Source organism: Pleuronectes platessa, chromosome 8, assembly GCF_947347685.1.
Source record: "Pleuronectes platessa chromosome 8, fPlePla1.1, whole genome shotgun sequence".
Lineage (NCBI taxonomy): Eukaryota > Metazoa > Chordata > Actinopteri > Pleuronectiformes > Pleuronectidae > Pleuronectes > Pleuronectes platessa.
The window spans coordinates 11,016,413-11,035,165 of NC_070633.1; the positions used below are offsets into that span (position 1 = coordinate 11,016,413).

At 41.8% G+C, this 18,753-nt stretch overlaps 2 protein-coding genes across 3 annotated transcripts; one reads left to right on the top strand and one right to left on the bottom strand.

Moving 5' to 3' along the window:
• Positions 1–286: 286 nt before the first annotated feature.
• On the top strand, positions 287–4,567 carry nxt2 (nuclear transport factor 2-like export factor 2). Its single transcript, XM_053429465.1, has 4 exons — positions 287–440; positions 593–679; positions 3,175–3,319; positions 4,264–4,567. Exons 1-4 carry the CDS (start codon positions 426–428, stop codon positions 4,446–4,448), a joined length of 432 nt encoding a protein of 143 aa, XP_053285440.1. The 5' UTR covers positions 287–425; the 3' UTR covers positions 4,449–4,567.
• On the bottom strand, positions 4,568–17,559 carry acsl4a (acyl-CoA synthetase long chain family member 4a). Of its 2 annotated transcripts, none has more exons than XM_053429463.1 (15): positions 17,425–17,559; positions 15,451–15,986; positions 15,180–15,357; positions 14,970–15,079; positions 13,901–14,039; positions 13,642–13,792; positions 13,195–13,318; positions 12,959–13,030; positions 12,675–12,814; positions 12,389–12,561; positions 12,220–12,294; positions 11,934–12,122; positions 9,761–9,875; positions 6,282–6,439; positions 4,568–5,866 (listed from the first exon to the last, which is right to left on the bottom strand). In XM_053429463.1, the coding sequence occupies exons 2-15, from the start codon at positions 15,805–15,807 to the stop codon at positions 5,709–5,711; spliced, it is 2,139 nt and encodes a 712-aa protein (XP_053285438.1). In that variant the 5' UTR covers positions 15,808–15,986; positions 17,425–17,559; the 3' UTR covers positions 4,568–5,708. The 2 variants fall into 2 exon arrangements, with proteins under 2 accessions (XP_053285438.1, XP_053285439.1); XM_053429464.1 differs by lacking the exon at positions 17,425–17,559 and adding an exon at positions 16,218–16,437.
• Between the last annotated feature and the right edge of the window lie 1,194 nt (positions 17,560–18,753).

Below are 18,753 nucleotides of genomic sequence, written 5' to 3' on the forward strand. Positions count from 1 at the left end.
ATGTTAAAGCCCTCAAAAAGCCAATTAATTGGCCTGAAATAAATAATAATAATAATCCTTACATTTTCAATGTTCGTGAGCGGGCCCTAATAAAGGAAATAAGGTAATGTAGTAGGCCTACAAGGAAGTAAAAAAAAAAAAAAATAAGTAAACTGCAAATTCCTCAAAATTGTGCTATGATGTAAAGTTAAAAGTGAAATGTGCTATCCATCACTATTGACCTATTCATTCTACTAACTGAAGTGTATTTAGAGGCATGTATTTTATTTTGATAGGTGCAGCTGGTGACCGGATGAAGTCATACATGCGCCAAAATGGCGGAGTTAGCTGTTAGTCAGTAAACAAGAAAACCTCCGAACGTGATACTAGAAACTGTTCTCCTCATTTCGTTTCTCACCATCGTTCGTGTCTGTTCATCTGAACTCATGGCGATCACACTGGTAAGCTCGAAACCTCCGCTTCATTCTGACATCAAACCTGCTAACTTAACGTGCTGCTAGCTAGCCAGTTTTTCCAATGTGCTCCTGCTTTACAAGGACCGATGAGTTGACTCGTGTTCAACATTCACATCTAAGTTCATGTGTCTCTGTAGGACTTCAGGACCCACGTGGACCAGTCCTGCAGATACTCAGAGGAGTTTGTCAACATTTACTACGACTGCATGGACAAGAAAAGGAGGGTGGGTACTGATCACCTTCTGTTCTGTCCATCCGGAATCAATTCTGTGATTATTCAAAATGATACATGGTCAATATCATCAGTCAATTGTAGGTAATCGGATGTGACAGTATTGTGCGTATTAGACACTGATTACCGATATGATGAGGTCATTATCAGGGTTGGTATTGCATAGTTTTGATTTTGATTTGGCAAAAGAAACCACTCTTTCATATTCTATATTTAATTCTACATTCTACAATCAGAGGTTTTTTGATTGTTTTAATGAATACAATATATGTCAATGACATGGACATAGCTAGTATTTTGTAGTCAGTCTGTTGTTGGAGGAAGTTATGTCTTCATATACACACTGCTCAAAAAAATGAAGGAAACAAATCACACATCAGGTTTTGATGAAAGAATTATTCAAGTTGAGATCAAAATGACATAACAATGGTCAATGGAAACCAAAATCATCAATGGATTACAAACCACACCAAAAAATCTACCGTATTTTTCGCACTATAGGGCGCACTGGATTATAAGGCGCACTGTCAATGAATGGTCTATTTTCGATCTTTTTTCATACATAAAGCGCACCGGACTATAAGGCGCATTAAGCGAAACAAAACAGTCTGTAAGTCAAACTTTATTAAACGTGTTCACAATAACTCTCAACACACTCTCACTTTTCAGTTCATTCCTCGTCCACAAATCCCTTAAATTCTTCATCTTCTGTGTCGGAGTTTAACAGTTGGGCGATAACGGCATCCAGCATGCCCGGATCCCTCTCGTCATTATCCGAGTCAGAGTCGTTGCTGTTACCTGGCAGTTCAGTGATGATTCCGGCCTTCGTGAAAGCTCGGACCACAGTTGAGACTGATACATTAGCCCAGGCATCCACGATCCATTGGCAGATTGTAGCGTAAGTCGCCCGGCGCTGTCTCCCTGTCTTGGTGAATGTGTGTTCACCTTCTGTCATCCACTGCTCCCACGCACCTCGCAGTTTAACTTTGAACGCCCTGTTGACACCAATATCTAGCGGCTGGAGTTCTTAAGTTAATCCACCCGGAATGATGACAAGCTCCAAATTACTTTGCTTCACTTGGTTTTTGACAGCATCGGTGAGATGGGCGCGCATGGAGTCGCAGATCAATATGGACGGAGATTTGTGGAAAAAGCCACCAGGTCTCTACGTAAATTTCTCTCAGCCACTCACTCCGCGACGCTCCTGACTACGGAGGCCGTAATGCTGCAAGCGGTGCGGCTTTGTAGTTTACCAAAGTCGTACTAAAACATTTTGACAGAGCGCCGTGTCGCACACAAAATCGCTTTGAGGTCAGTAAACACAACCAGAATTAATCCATATATAAGGCGCTCCGGATTATAAGGCGCACTGCCGTTTTTTGAGAAAATTAAAGGCTTTTAAGTGCGCCTTATAGTGCGAAAAATACGGTAAGTTAAATTTGAAAACACCGGCTGATGGAACTATAATGTATAACGCGTGCCTGTATGCACTCCTGACAACATCTTGGCATTCTCCTGATGAGTCAGTGGATGGTGTCCTGGAGGATCTCCTGCAGTCTGTGGTTGTACTTTGTGACGTCGGCACACTGATGCATAAGGTCCCTCAGGTGCCCAATTGGATTTAGGTCAGGGGGAATGTGAGGGCCAATCAATGGCATCAATGCCTTTGTCATCCAGGAACTGGCCACATGTCACAATATCCTGCACCAGGAGGATCCTCCTGTAGCTCTTTGCCCCAAGACAAATTTCCCTATGGGACAATAAAGTATATTTGATCTGAACCCAGGGCCCACTCTACCGGTATCAGGTCTGACAATCACTCAGAGGGTTTCATCCTGTCTCCAGACTCTTTCACTCATGTGTGTAAGCCTGCTGTCCTCTGTGAAGTCACTTTCATTTGCACCAAGATTAACTGACGGATGTTTTACTTTGACGATTAAGTGTTCCCTTAATTTTTTTTAAGCAGTGATTTGCAGCAGCCTGAATCAGCTCCACATGGAAGAGTCTGAGCTGAATCTGAAGCACTGTTTACGCCCTATATATTTTATTGCTATTTTATATTTCCTTGTTTATGTAGAATGTTTGCTTATTTATTACTTTATCCTGATGTATCTTATCTTATCTTTTTTGTTAAGGCTGAACTGAGTAGTCTGCTTGAAATATCTCTTTAGTCTTTGTAAATTAAACAAGATCTCTTTGTAATGGATTGATTTATTCAAACCGCAGGCTCGGAGGACAAAAGAGCTTTTAACTTCAACGTAGAGCGGAGCAGAACCATGTCTGCATATTTGTCACATTTCCACAGTAATCCATTTTGAGGCATCCATATCCATTGTTTTAATGTAAATGCTAATACTGACTGTGATATGAGTACTTATCCAGTGTTGGTCGGCTTGTAGAGCAGACGCTCTGCTTGGCTTTTGGTTGATGTCATATGTGATTGTTTTTGTCCTTTACTGTAAATATGAATTTGCTCCTGTGTCTCAGAACTTGACCCGACTCTACCTGGACAAGGCGACGTTGGTGTGGAACGGCAACGCGGTGTCAGGACTCGATGCTCTGGGCGACTTCTTTGAGTCGCTGCCATCAAGCGAGTTCCAAGTGCACACACTGGACTGTCAGCCAGTTCACGGTTAGTGGGACAAACTAATATTTAATAACAGTAAAGTGTGAACCTAGCCTGACGTTGTCAGACTCACAATTCTAGTCAGAATGTGAGTCTGAGACCGCTCCATTGGGCTGTGATTATGGGGCGTGTTTCAACTGACCAGGAAGTAAAATTCCTCTTCGCTCAATTGGATAGACCTACAACCAATCAGAGCAACGTAGTATGTGACGTATGCTAAGCAACGCATTGTGAGTTATTTACTAACGCCGGGTTCACACCGGACGCTTCAGCGCAGCGCCAAGCCTTAAATAACAGCTGGCTCCCATCCACTCCCATGTTAAAACTTTGTGCCGGTCACACCGGAGGCTGAAGCACCGCGAGGCAGCCTTGGCGCAGCGCGGTGCTTCAGCCTCCGGTGTGACCGGCACAAAGCCGTGCAGCGATCTACTGGATCAACGGGTGATATTATTAGCGCTGCCCGGCGGTTCAGCGTCGCTTCAGTGTCCGTTGTGAACAGCCAAGCGCCGGGGCGATAGGGATTAGCGCGGTGCTCTGGCGTCGCCTCCACGTTCTGTGTTCCTCTTTCAAAATGAATGCGCTGTCGATGTCTTCTAAAACAGACTCAATGGCAGCATCTACACATCTCAGCTCGCCAGCGGCAGGCATGTTTGTTGAAAACGAATTCAACCCAAGGGCACTTTGATGACGTAGTTGATTATGTTACCGTTGATCATCTGTCAATCATCGTATAAAGCCCGCCCTGACAATCTGATTGGCCCGGTCGGGCATAATTTTTTCCCAACGGAGCGACTCCAGACCGAACTGCCCGACAAAAAATGTTGTGGGCGGGGCTAAGTTCGTCTGGCATCCAGGCTAGTGTGAACCCATATCTTCCTCCATAAATTGAACATGTGATGATCCTCCACTGATGTTAATCCAACATCGACCTTTTCTTTCTTTATTCCCAGAACAAGCGACTCAAGGCCAGACGACCCTGCTCGTGGTCACTGGGGGGACTGTCAAGTTTGACGGGAACAAACAGCGTTTCTTCAACCAGAACTTTCTGCTGACAGCTCAGCCTTCGACCAACAATGACACGCCTGTTTGGAAAATCGCTAGTGACTGTTTCCGATTTCAGGACTGGAACAACTGAGGGCTTCTCCTCGTCTACGCCTGAAGTCTGAACAGTCAACAGGCAGAACACTGAAAATTGATATGCTGTTTTTGTTATCTTTCTCGTAATAAAATAAAAAATAGGCCATGCCACACAGATTACGAAAAGGATGTTTTATTTTTTCGAAGTGTTGAACAAGGCATGTGATCAAAATGAAGTAATAAATACAAATAGGATCACTGTACAACCATCTTTTAAGTGACTGTCAATGTCCGCGTCCATAAGTGTTTAATGACAATTCATCAGCACAGTACTTTGAAAAATACATAGAAAACACAAATAATTAAATCAGACGTTTAGATACCAAATTGTGCAAACCTGTCAACTGAGGTAAAGTACAGACCGTATTACAGTATGCCAGTTCCGACTACAGCTAATGCTAGAATAGCTACTAGCTAAAGCATTTTAGTAGTTAAGCATGCTTGCACTTCAATAAATAAGCCGTCTACGACTGATAGGACAGAAGCTCTTTCTATACAAGCGACCTACTATTTCCCAATCTTACATATTGAAACAATAGTTTACTTTATCTTCCTGAGTCATGTATGTTTACACATTTTGGTCTTAACGTTAGGGATAAATCCAAACAAGTGAATAAATTAAACAATTGGAAAGAAATAAGCAGACACGATTGTTACCTATGTCAGTGTATCTCTTGGTGGGGAAATGTTTTTCATTAAGCCCCAAGTAAACATTAACCTGGCCGTTCAGCCATTTTTGTAACAAACACACAAACTATTAGTTTTATATATATGCCACTTATTTCTGCTTGACTACACAAGTACTGCAGACTGAAGGCACAGTAACAAAAGGACTTCAACTTTACAATACCTTAATAATAGCTGATGATTACGGTTAATAGATTTCAATGGAAGTAACAACAAAGCGTCGGAAGTACATAGAGGACAGTGGTACTTTTTAAAACAGCAACAAAATTGTGTGCCGAATCGTTTACGTGGATGGCAGCTGTGAGTTCTCATGGTTTCGAACCTTTCTGTGGAATAAGCTACTCTAGTGCATCTCTCATAATCTTCCAACACACGAGAATAAAAAAAAGCAGCACACATGGATCCGACAGCTATGACTATTTACAGCATTTAGCTTATTTTGTCCGAGAGACTTTTCATTTGGATGTCTGTGATATACACATGGCATGAAAAACTACACAACGGTGCCAGAACCCGTTTTTAAAGATCAGAACAGTGGTTGTGATGATGAGTGGGTCTCTTGGGCAAAAAGTTATTTGCGTCCATACATTCTCTCTATTTGGGGGAGATAGTGGTTCTTAATCTCTTTCCTCCTCAGCTTGAACGCGTCTGTGACAAGACCGGTCTCTGGGGTCCACGGCTCGGGACTCAGGTGCACCTTCACTGGAATCTCAAATCGTTGGAGTTTAACTGGAGGAAAAGGAAAAAGGAACAGATCAGTGATGCTCACACTACATAATTTTCAAAGTAGTCGGACTTCTGTCTTTAGATCGAAAGTCTTCACGACTGTCATTTAGGGGTCAGACACTACACAATTTTTCATATGTGTCATGCGCTGTAATTGGTTTGAGTTGATTGGGGGTAACGCCAACTAACACAATTTTCAGCAGGCTGGACAGCTCTAATCTCTCTCTAATCTAATCACGTTTTTGAAGAGTTCACACAGCGATTGATTGGCGACTGTCAATCAATCCCCAATCAGGGGCTTTTGCCTGAGTCAAGCAAATCCAGCTGATAATCATTTAGCGTGAACTTGACTTAGAAAATGTCAGAGGTAAAAGGTATGGACAAAACTAAACCTAATAAAAAGACGGTCAGCTCTTACTGTTGGCAGCAACGGCCTTGATCTCCTTCAGAACTTCCCTCTCCATTTCGGGGTGAGTGCAGATCTCCTCCCATGAACCCTCGATGTTCCTCTGTTTGGCCAGCTCCGTCAGCTTTTTCTGGTTGGGAACCACAAAGCTGATCACATAGTTCTGCTCACTGCGAAGAGTAGAAGTAGAAACAAGGTTAATAAAAGTCATGCTCAGTACTGAAAGTGTGCAGTTTGAACATTAAAAATAATTACGATAATTAGTTAGGGTGAAATTGAAAAACAATGGAAGCAGGCACAGAAATAAAAGCACTGATTAACTATGATGTTTATTAACATTATTATTAATCAAATGATAAGACACACCTCCTGAACTTCCCACTCTCTCAACTCAGACAGAATAAACTTTTATATGATTTTGGAAAAAATATACTATCAGCGATTGGACAGTACATGTCTTCCAATAGAACTTAAACTGATGACAATCGGCCTAATATCAAGATATGTACGAGTACACATGTAGGATAAGTCGCATGAATAAAAACCCCATCTGTATCACTCAGAAACAGGAAGGATTAATATTATTTAACTCAATTATATATTAAGAACCATATCTGCTGAGCTGGCCATTTAGGACATGGCTTATAACTCACTGTCCCTAACCTCAATAACAAGATTAGACATACAGAATGAAGAACATACTCATGATGTTAAAAGATGAGAGAAATCAGACACTTTAACTACCTTAACAAAAGCTGAAGTAGGAGTTCAAAAGAAAGGGTTGAAAGAAGCTGAAGTGTTAAATTAACTGTATGATTTGAGTTGATTGGAGGTTAAAGCACAGAGGAGTTGAAATGGCAATCAAAGCATAAGCAATGTATTCAGTGGAAGTGGACGTCCTGAAAGAAATCCTTGAACCGAGAGGTGTCAGTTTAAGTGTTGGCTTTAGTGTGAGCACACGCATAATCATCATCATCATCATCACTAGAGATGAAACGGTGTGAAAATCTTATATCACGATTATAGAGACCACAATTATCACAGTATTATTGAAGTGTGTTGAACATTTTCATAAAGAACTGATAAACAAACTGATGTCATTTCAACAAGTTCAATTAAAATAAAATAATGTATTTACCATCAATACAAATAATTGGTTAGCACCAACACCGTATCAACTGTTCAATATTAACATTAAAGAAAGGAGGCTGTAGCTTGCTAAAGGACCCTTCGGTTTTTCACAAAAATCTTCCAGTCATGCAGGTTTAAATAAATCCTTAAATAAATCAATCAAATGTGCATATAAATATAACGCAACCATTATGAACAAAGAGTGTGTAGAGCATGAGCAGCTTGTGCAGTTACTGTACCAACCAAATCGCCACGGTTATCATAGTAATTTGAGATTGAAACGGTACAACTGTCATTTCATCCCTTAATAATCACATGCAAACCCACTTTAAATATACCCACTAATATTATCCCAAGTCTTTTTCGGAAAATGTATTCAAATGTATTATATTCACAGAAACTCAATATTCTAAAGCAGGGGTATTCAATTCAAATTTAAAGAGGTCCAGTTAGAGAAAATTTCTGGAAGCAAAGGTCCGGAAGATCATAATGTCTAACTATTAATTTTAGAATGTGAAAATTGTGCATGTTCGAAAAAGGGATTAACTTCAGAAAAATGTAATAAAAAGGAGCAAAAGCTTTAATTTCCCCTTTTCTGTTTCACATCTTGACTCAAAAGTCTCAACCAATTTTACATATAATAAATCTCAACACATCTTAACAATTGAACAGTTTTAGAATCACTTTCTTCCCCTCTTATATCCACATCTGTTTCTCTCTATTTTCTCCGTCTCACTCCTCTGAGTCTCTCATTTTTCTCCATCTCACTCCCGTTTCACAACTTTCTCCGTCTCACTCATCTCCCTCTCACTTCTGTTTCTCTCATTTTGTCCGTCTCATTCATTTTTCTCAACTTACCTTGTCTCCCTCCTCTGTTTCTCTCATTTTCTCCAACTCACTCCTATGTTTCTCTCCCTTTCTCCGTCTCACTCATCTCCCTCTCTCCGTCTCAATTCAGTTTCTCAACTTTCTCCAACTCACTCCTCTGTTTCTCTCATTTTTTCCACCTCACTCCTCCGTTTCTCTCATTTTCTCCATCTCACTCCTCTGTTTCTCTCATTTTCTCCATTTCTCTCCCTTTCTCCCTCTCACTCATCTCCCTCTCTCCGTCTCAATTCTGTTTCTCAACTTTCTCCCCACCTCACTCCTCTGTTTCTCTCATTTTCTCCATCTCACTCCTCTGTTTCTCAACTTTCTCTGTCTCACTCCTCTGTTTCTCTCCCTTTCTCCGTCTCCCTCATCTCCCTCTCTCTGTCTCAATTCTGTTTCTCGACTTTCTCCAACTCACTCCTCTGTTTCTCTCATTTTCTCCGTCTCACTCCTCTGTTTCTCTCATTTTCGCCGTCTCACTCCACTGTTTCTCTACCTTGCTCTGTCTCACTCCTGTTTCTCAACTTTCTCCGGCTCACTCGCCTGTATCTCTCCCTTTGTTTTCTCTACCTGTATCCCTATCTTTCTTTTTCTTTCTTCCGTCTTTTCATGTGTAACTTGCCTCTCACTCTCTCATCTGTCTGCACTGAAGAGTCGCAATGTTTACCGCCTGGAATGCACAGACTTGATTGGCTGAGTAGTATCACGTGGGATGGCTTAACTCGCATGCAATTGGTCTGTGCCTTTCCTCATCTGCTAAACCCCATCAGGTTTTAAATCATAACCCTCTGTTTTGGCTGTAGGTCCTGGTCCGTATGGGACGGCTTCTGGATCCGGACTCGGAGCGCGGTCCACCTGTTAGTGACCCCTGTTCTAAAGGATTATCCCTGATTATCCTGATTGAAAGGCTGTTTCAATGAGGATATTACACCATTTATATCTACCCAGAATCTCTGAAGCTAGGGAGAAAGTGCTCAACTAGGAGCAAAAGTAGTTTTAGTTTATAAACATGAACAGAGAAAGTGACGAGACATCTGAAAAGATATATGACGTTTGTTTTTGGAATAATGAAAATCTGAGTACAATAGATTAAACACTGGCCTCAACAGAGCATATATTGATATGTCATATAGAGGCTGTATATCATCGGTCTGTTCAGTTGATACATGAACACTCAATTCTTCTAACTGAGCTTTCTTTACATCCTCTGTAGAAGATGTATGGAGGTTTTGCAAAGTGAGAAAAGCAACTGATGGTTTGACCTCATAACCAACACTGATCATGTTCTGCTGGTTTAGCGTTTGGAAAAATCGGAGAGAGAACACCTAACAGGTCATGCAATTATCGGATCATCAAAGTTATTCACATCCAAATGACACACAATAAAATACTGCAATACACACGACAAGGAAATGTCAGGAAAATAAAAAGACAGACAGAAACAAATCTCTGCATTTATCAGTAGGATAAGGATGGAACAACTTTCTTACCTGTTGGCGTAAGCACAGATGTTGTCGATGAGGAGGCAGTTCTTCAGGGCAGACTCGACTTTACCCAGAGACACGTACTCCCCGGCCTGCAGCTTGACCAAATCTTTCTTGCGGTCTAAATGAGAATATAAGAAAGACCTCAGCAGTGCTCTGGTATCAATTGCAAACAGCGAGTCATGTGTTACCACCACATTGACTGGATATTAGAGCGATGACATTAACTATGAAAGGAACGTCTTTCACAGACTATCAGATGACAGCAAATGTGTCTAACTTAAGTGATGTTTTATTACAGGGAATAAGCAGAACAAGAAAGGAATCACCGGAATAAGTAACTGATGAAGTATTTGAAGGAATGTACCGTCCCCTCCAGGACTATAAGAACGATAAGGACAATTCCTTTGTTTCTGAATTTGAGATAAAACGATGAATGTGAGACAAGAATATCATTTTCTGATATTTATATCTAGATGTGGTAAAGGAGTAAGGACACAGAACCTCTTTGTCTGAACCCAGAGGAATTGGTCTTGCCGGGGGACAGTAAACAGATTAAGGGTAGAACATACTGTAAGTACAGAAGTGGTGGTCCATGAGCAGCTTGGAGGGGAATCAGATCTATGTCACTCACAGAGGCAGTGACAGGAAAAGCTCTACAAATACTGGGATAAACGGATCTCCCAAGTGTTTAAAACCATTTATATTCTTGTTTCTAAAAATATCTGAAACTATCTCTCTGCTTACAAACAGTCTGTCTCTTTTCACTGTGATATTATTATCATTATTAGAGAATTTCCCTTGCGTGGGATGATTAAAGTTTATCTTATCTTATTACCAGGCATGATTATGTTGCAGATGTTCAGAAATCGGTAAATATTACAGAGGTCCTTCATCCTGATCACATCTGTTGATATATGGCAAGCTATTTAACCATTTTATCAATATAATTATTATCTATTGGTTTGAAATTCCAAGTCAACAATTCCATAATGTCATTTTGACTTGCAGAAATTCTGATAGAGATCTCTAGAGCTAATTTTGCTCTATCACGGTGTTAATTCTTGACAACAGTTGATTTCCTACCAGTAGAAAGGTTGGACACCTGCGACCTTATTACAACTTTAACCATGGAGTTCTACAGCTATCTGTAATTAGGTTTTAACATCTTATAATTCCAAGTCAACATATACGCAAACTTATTTGAACCAATTGCAATTTCAAATAAAGTTCCTAACTCGATTTTCCCTCGACTCTTGTAATCAGCAAATTCTTACTAGTGACAACGTGCAATATGAACAGTAATATGCAAAAAAGGGCACACATCTAAAAATGCTATCCAAATTAGGAAACATATCTGAAAAGAACATGCAAACTAGCATCAGATATCTGAAAAGAATATGCAAATTAGAACAACATATTAAAATTGTTTTAATAAGATCTGGCTGAACAGCTACGAGTCAGCCCTACCGCCGTGAGGCTACCTCCATATCGACCTCAGCCTATATTATATACACTGACGTATGTTGTAGCCAGCAGGGAGAAACTATATTACTGTGCCCTCTCCAAGGTTCAGAGTTCTTCACAGATTTTTTCTTGTGTGACAAATACTTCTGAGACACTATATGTGTTTGTGAGTATTTCATGCAATACATTGTCAAATCATTCAATTATCTACGTGTTTTTTTCTGATGACCATCTTAAATTCGATGTGAAGAATGAGGCCATTGTGAGGCATGAACAGAGAGTTCCCCTTCTATGCAAACTGAAACGTTTTGTCTGTCAGGCCTGTCATCCTCTGTCAGTTTAAGCAGTTTTTTATCCTCTGGTTTCAAAGGCTCTCATTGAAAGATTGAAACAGCCTAAACAAGCAATGATAAAATTCTATTCCAAGATCAGAGTAAAACAAAGTGACAACACATTGAACAAGAATGTTTCTAATTAGGGCGTTGTTATATGTGCTTGTAAAACTAAGACTTTTTCATCCTGTCTGCACTTGAACTGTCTGCACTTTTTTTACTTTATTGTTACTTGTGAACATTGACGTCACATTTGTCCATTTATAAAATTAATTTATTTTACACGTGTGTGTCAGTTTGTTGCTCATAGCTTACTACATCGAGAGGAATTGAGGAAATGTTTTTTAGATTAAGTAACTGGTTATTCCGGATATACACACCCACTATTTGTAGACAACCATCTGGGTAAATCTCTCCTACGTCGCCGGTGCAGAACCATCTCTGTCCTTTTTCATCCACGAAAAAGTCCTGATTTTTGCTTTCATTCCTGTAGTAGCCCATGGTAACGTTGGGACCACCGATCAGGATCTCCCCTCTTGGGTTGGGTTTGTCTTTGCTGGTGTAGCCGCCTGAAGGGAAATATAAAAAATAATTACCCTGCGATTATTTGATCACTTATCATTCTGCACCGCTGGTACGGGATGTAAACACATTTTTCAGACGTACCTTCAGCCCAGTCCCTGAGCTTGACCTCGCAGCAAATAAGAGGAGCTCCCACACGACCAGTGCTGATGTCCGCAACTGTGAAACATAATATTTGAACGTCACGTTATAAATTTGATTAATTCCAACCTTTATTCCTTCCTCTTGCTCTCCATCTTAAATCCCATCTTACCCTCTGTGATGGTGCCTGCTCCACAGGTCTCAGTGAGGCCATAGCCCTGACCCACTGGACAACAGAAACACACGTTCATAAATCTCTGAGTTTCAGGGGAGAGGGGTGCTCCTCCCGACAACATCATCCTCACCCGTCCTCCCAGTAGCTTCTTGACTTTCCGGAATAACAGGCTGCAAAGAGAAATTACTGAGCGTTCGATTTTTAGGCATAACATAAATCAGATTTCCCCCCAAAAATTATAATTATAATAAAAGCACTGAGGGACAAGTAATGGTTTTCTTACGCATTGCAGATCGGTGCGTCATAGCCATTCTTGATCTGCCCCAGTTTATATTTGTAGCCCAGTGTAAACAGCGTCTTCTGAATGAAGTTCATTTCCTGCACTTTGCTCATCACATTCTTGCTGATGCGATCCATTATTTCCTTTTTTGGGAGAAAGCAAAGAATATATTTATACATTTGAACGATGAGTAGATGAAAATAAATAGATAGTACATGTAAAGCAGAGCAAAAAGGACAGGTTTGTGAGTAGTGGAAACACGGAAGAATAAAACAGAGGATTCTTACTGGCACAGCTGCCATCACGGTGGGCCTGAGAACTGAGCTGTCTCCTTTACTTCCTCTCTTTATCTTAGTGGACTAAAGAGAACAGGAAAAAAACATGGTTACTTGAGACAGTAACAAGCATGAGGCTAACTGCACTGAAGTAGTGACCACACTCGGGTACCCAGGTTATAAACAGACATTGGCAGATACAACAGGAGTACAACGTACAATGATCTGGTGTCGGTGCTGGGTATTACCTGGTCTGACAACGTCTGCGGGGATGAGTAGCCGATCCGACAGCCATACGTGACGCAGGAGATTTCAGCTGTCATTTCCAGAACATGAGCCAGGGGCAGATAGGCTATGTAGGTATCATTGGGCCTGTAGGAACACAGCAAAAAATGTAAAGGTTAGAGGCAAGAGCCGCTACACTCTCTGTTCTTTTTTCCCCATTTCACAAAAAAATATCTTTGACTGTGGTTCTCTATTTTTTTTCTCCATTTCTGGAAACTGATTTACTCAAGAACATTACACTGTTAACCACATGGGTTTTTCAAAGCCAAATATATTTTACTTTTAGGAGTTTTGGAGAACTTTTTCTCAGTAAGCGCTGTGAAGCCTGTAATGGAGAATGCTAAAAGAAACCCTGCTGTGCTCACCATACAGTAGCCTACAAATAGATTCTGACGCCTACTGAAACTTACCCAAGTCCAGGGATGCGCTCACACTGTCCTGTCATCCCTGCAATCAGGTTTCTGTGGACTATCATGACTCCCTTGGGTCTTCCTGTGGAGCCACTGGTGTACATCACTACAGCCAGATCAGAGGGCTTGGGCTTCACAATAGCCTTCCCCTCTGCAGGACAAATAAACAGGTATTGTCTTACACTGTATGTGAGAGATATTTCAACTTGGAATTTGACAAAATATAAGCAGGGCCAAGGTGAGTCAGAGAAATGCCCACCGTTTTCAGGCAGTGTGCCCAGCTCCAGCACGGCCTCCATGCTGTGGATGGAGATTCCTGCTGCGTAGCCTTCTGTGCTCACTTTCTTCTGGTCCACGAAGATCACATGCTTCAGTTTTGGGGTGAGTGGAAGCACATTCTGGACAGAAAGAGAGGACTGGTATCAAAACAGACAAATAGTCATCTAATAAAAAGAAGATGAATTGCTCGCTCCATATCCACTGACATCATCTTTACAGTAAGCAGGTGCATGATTAAAAATGATCCTCTGGAGGCAGTTATGAATTTTGCAAGGTCATTTGAGATAACCTTGTAAGGGAAATGTAACAGTTGACCACAATACAATCATGTTTATTTCCCCTTTGATTGATCATGATTGAATCTCTTACCATGTAATCCTTGATCATGCTGTTTCCTGTACTACTGAATGAATCTTGGCCTGATTGCTTTAACTAAGGCATTGTTGTTTTCATGTCATCAAGAAGATCACACCCTTTGACTATGTATCAACCCCAGCCAGAGTGGGAGGGGTGAGCCAAAGTTCTTTCAAGACAAAGAACTGTTCCCCATCGGTGTGCTTATTACAAACCAACCTTTGTCGTATGCACCATGCTCTGAGCATTAAAGCATGACAATACTGTAAGAGTATTGTGTCTATTTCCTCGTTGTTAAGGTGGGATTGTTGAAATTACAACGACAACCTACACCATGAAAAACCTGGATTGAGCTGCAATGAAGCAACAAGCTCCAAACTAAGTCAAATAATCTCCCCCTGCTTGTGGTCTACAGTCTGTGTGTACATCCTGTATATTTGTCTTTTTCAACATTCTGCTGTGAGCAGCTCTTTATAAAACTAGCTCCTACAAAGATTTTTTCTGCCTACAACTGATGAAGCTAACCACTGGAAAACCAGCTGTCAGTATCATCATCATTACTACCATCAGACACTTTGGCAAAGAGAAGCAGTACCAGCCATTGCATTAGGCAGTTGAGTGAGTGATTTATTTAGGTTTGAACATTTAACTCAAAATGAGTGGCTCTGATCATGTGCTGTAAGGGATCAACTCACTTTGAGTCTGGTCTCCAGCAGCTCCGAGCTAGTAACTAGATGTGTGACACCAGTCTCGTTCAGGCCAAACGCAATCGCCTCCTCTCCCAGTGTGGCGTAGAATGTCACCACTGTTGTGAATACAAAGGACTCATTGAGTAAAAACAAACAGCAGCTAATACATCATATTTATTTTTTTACTTGTACTGTGCAAACTGGAAATATCCTTACATGGGAAATTACGCCTGAAGCATGCCTGGGCAGTGATCATCCACTCTGCTCTGGTTTCACAGAAAATCGCAATGGTGCTTTTGGGCTGTTGCCCGAGAGCAGCCAATCCACTGCCAAACTGACTAACGACCCTGTCCATCTCATTGTAGGACAACCATCTGTACCCCCCTAAGATCAGCTGGGAGGAAAAAAAAGATTCAGTTGCAACATCAGACATTTTTATCCTTACACATATCCCTCAAAGAAATAATTAAGTCAAGGGAATCTTTACCTTTTTAAACACTTTACCAGTGGGCTGAATCTCATTCTCCTCACTCAGAATTTCTCTGGTGCCGAGACAATCGGCTTCTCCAAACCGCTCCACAGCGTAGTCAAACAGCTTATCCAGCGTGTCCTTGCCTGGTAAGTCCTCCTTGGCCAGGCATTCGAATTGGTCCACACAGCGGTAAGGTCCCTCGGCGAGTCCTGACGTGGAACGTGCCTTTACTCGAGTAGACAGCGCTTTTCTTTCCCCAGCGCTGGTCATGTAGTACCAGGGCAGGAAGGATAGGGCGGAGTACAACCATACCACAAGGTGGATTGGAAAAAGGAGGATAGACTGGAGCACTGAGTCTACCTGGAGACCCATGCTGGATTCCCTGCGGGCCTATGTAGGTGAGGGAGATGACACTGGTCCCAAAGGTGTTTGACGTTTGAGAGGAGAATTGTGTCAAGAATAGGAAGAGAAATGCAAAGAGCTGAATCTCCAACAGGGTCCTACGACTGTAGTCTGGAAGTATTTGGTCCACTCTCAATCAGATGTTACACCTAGAATTTGGAAAAATGAAAATACCATCAGAAAAAGTGTATTCATCCTTGGGTAGCATTAAAAAGCATTTCACACCTCACAACTCAACGCAATAAGAATTCATCTTAATCCCAAATATCACTCAGCCATCAAGAATAGGGAGTGGGTTAATGTAGAAAAAAGAAAAATTGCAACCTACTAAGACCTAACTGAATGTAATTTAAACCAATCCCCTGAAAATCTCCTCTTACCCTCAGGAGAGGCATTCCAACACTGACTATGAACTAGTCCTCTCAGCACCGATCAGACATCCACCTTCCTCCTTGCTCTGCTTCAAACAGCATCTGTTGGTCTGTCTGCTTGTAAAGCTACTTATACAGTACATGAGAACCGTCTAGATGGGTGTGTTCCAACACTCCCAGGACCCTCCCTCGTGGGGCCAAACACCTGTCTGTGTGTTTCAATGTTATATGAGGAGGGGTTACAGAGTAGGACGAAGCAAGGTGGTTGAGACGTGGGGTGGGACAACACCAGGCTGGCCACTTCCCACTGACCACAACCCACCGTGATGTGTGTGTGTGTGCGGGTGTTAAGCTGGAGAGGATGGAGATACTGGATCAACCAATGACAGTACTCTGGAGCATCACCCCACTGGCTGTGAAAGGGCACTCTAGGTCAAACTCAGCTGGCTTGTCACCTCACAGCTTGGGGGGGTAGTGGAGGAAGGAAGCAGTTATAATTGAACAAACAACGTGCTGGGATCTTAACTGGCTTTTAACATCATAGGACACACTCCACAAACAGCTGAGAACACGAAATGCAGTGGGTAACTAATTATAGCCTACAGCTGTCACGTGGGACCTTCTTCCAGGTCTCAAACACATCGGGAAATCGGCTCCCTGGCTCGTGGCTGTCTCGGCTACAGACTACATGATCAGAAATATTAAGTGCGACGTGTATTGACGCAACCGGCCCTCCTTTTCCCCGAAGGCATGACTTCAACACACTGTGATTAACATTTCAGTGAATCATGGCTCCAGCCCACGTCACTAGTGCGCGTGTGCGTGAGGCATCTGACTACACACGCCGGGAGATGAACAAAGGTGGCGTGATAAAAACAGGGGGAATTAACGGGGGTTTAACCCAATCCAGCACGAAACAGACTTAAAACGAGGTGAATGAAATAACAGGTAATAATTCGCTGATGTGACGATGAGGGGTGAGCGGGATGGCGCACACGCACACAGGCACGCTGCTGCCCGCATTGAGCAACCGACGGGTAAAGTTGATGAGCGTCAGCCACCGAGGAGGATGATGCTAAACCCGATTCATCGGGCGCCAACACAGATGAGCCCTGAATCAAGCCAGTACCAGACAAATGGCGGGTACTGAGTTGACGGAGGGCGGCCGGAGAGTGATGCCCTGCTCCTATGGCAGCCCTGCGGCGTTTCCTCTTACCTTGAGCCCGGCAGCCGGCGGAGGAAACAGTCGTGTCTCGGTCTGCCTCCCACAAATGACCGAGAGTTACCTCTCGTCACAAAACACAAACCCGGAACTACTACGTCATCTGATTCCATATTCCTGGACCAATAAGCGGCCGCGGCGGTTTGGCCCAGTTCTTCTGTTTTCTCTGCCTCACATCCGCTTCATTCGTCAGCGCTGGCGTTTATAACAACTGTCTCAGAAATGTGTTATATTATAACTATATATTTTGTTATCGTTATTCTATCATCCTGGAATCTCAATGCAGTAACTTTACACGTTTAGATATTTCTATAATAATAATGATGACGAAATTAAAACAATGCTTGCGCAAATATTATTATTCCCCATTTCGTCCGTAGGGAGTGGTGTGACCTATCCTTTCTAAGACTTTTGTCACATTGCGAAATGCAGCGTATTAAAAAAAAAATAGGAATCAATGGAACGAGGGACAGCATCACAGTGGGAGATGTCAAACCAAAACAGCCCTATATCATTATTACTTACATTGGGTAAATTAATGCAATACTAATTAAAGATCCCCTCTGGAGCATTTATCTTAAAATACTTAGCTTTGATGCAGGGGCGGCTCCTGGTAAATATATACAAGAATATATACAAAGTGGTGAACATTTATTTATTCTGGAGGAATTTTCAATGGGCGCGGTAAAATGGCTCAACGGTGCCCCCGAGACCCCTTGAACACTTTCACATTGACCGATCTTCACTTAAATCGAAACACAGGTGTATCATCACCAGACAAACAAAAAAGTCTACACATGTGTGCATCTTCTTCCTGTGCTTAGAATGAGCAGGTAATCCAATCCTTAATGTTAATGTGATTGCTAAAGCTTGGCAGGCTGTCGTGTTGGCTGGATTTCAACCACCTATTCATTGCACAATATCAAAAAATATAATAAAATAAAATATGAATGCAATTTAATTTAATTTAATAAAAAAAATTGAAAAAAAACTGCACGAGCACAACCTGCGCAGAACCGAACCGCGCACAACCTGCGCAGAACCGAACCGCGCACATCCTGCGCAGAAGCCCATTGCGCACATCCTGCGCAGAAGCCCATTGCGCACATCATGCCTTCTGCGCAGGAATTGCGTGCAGTTTTTTTTTTAAATTAATTTTATTTAAATTTAATATTTTCTGTTTATATATTTGATTAGTACAATTTTACATAGTATGAGATATTTTGCAATTGATAGGTAATTGAAATCCTGCCAATTTTAAGAGCTCAGTATATTGCTGGCATGAAGATGGGCAAGAGTGGGATTTAAACCCGGGACCTTCTT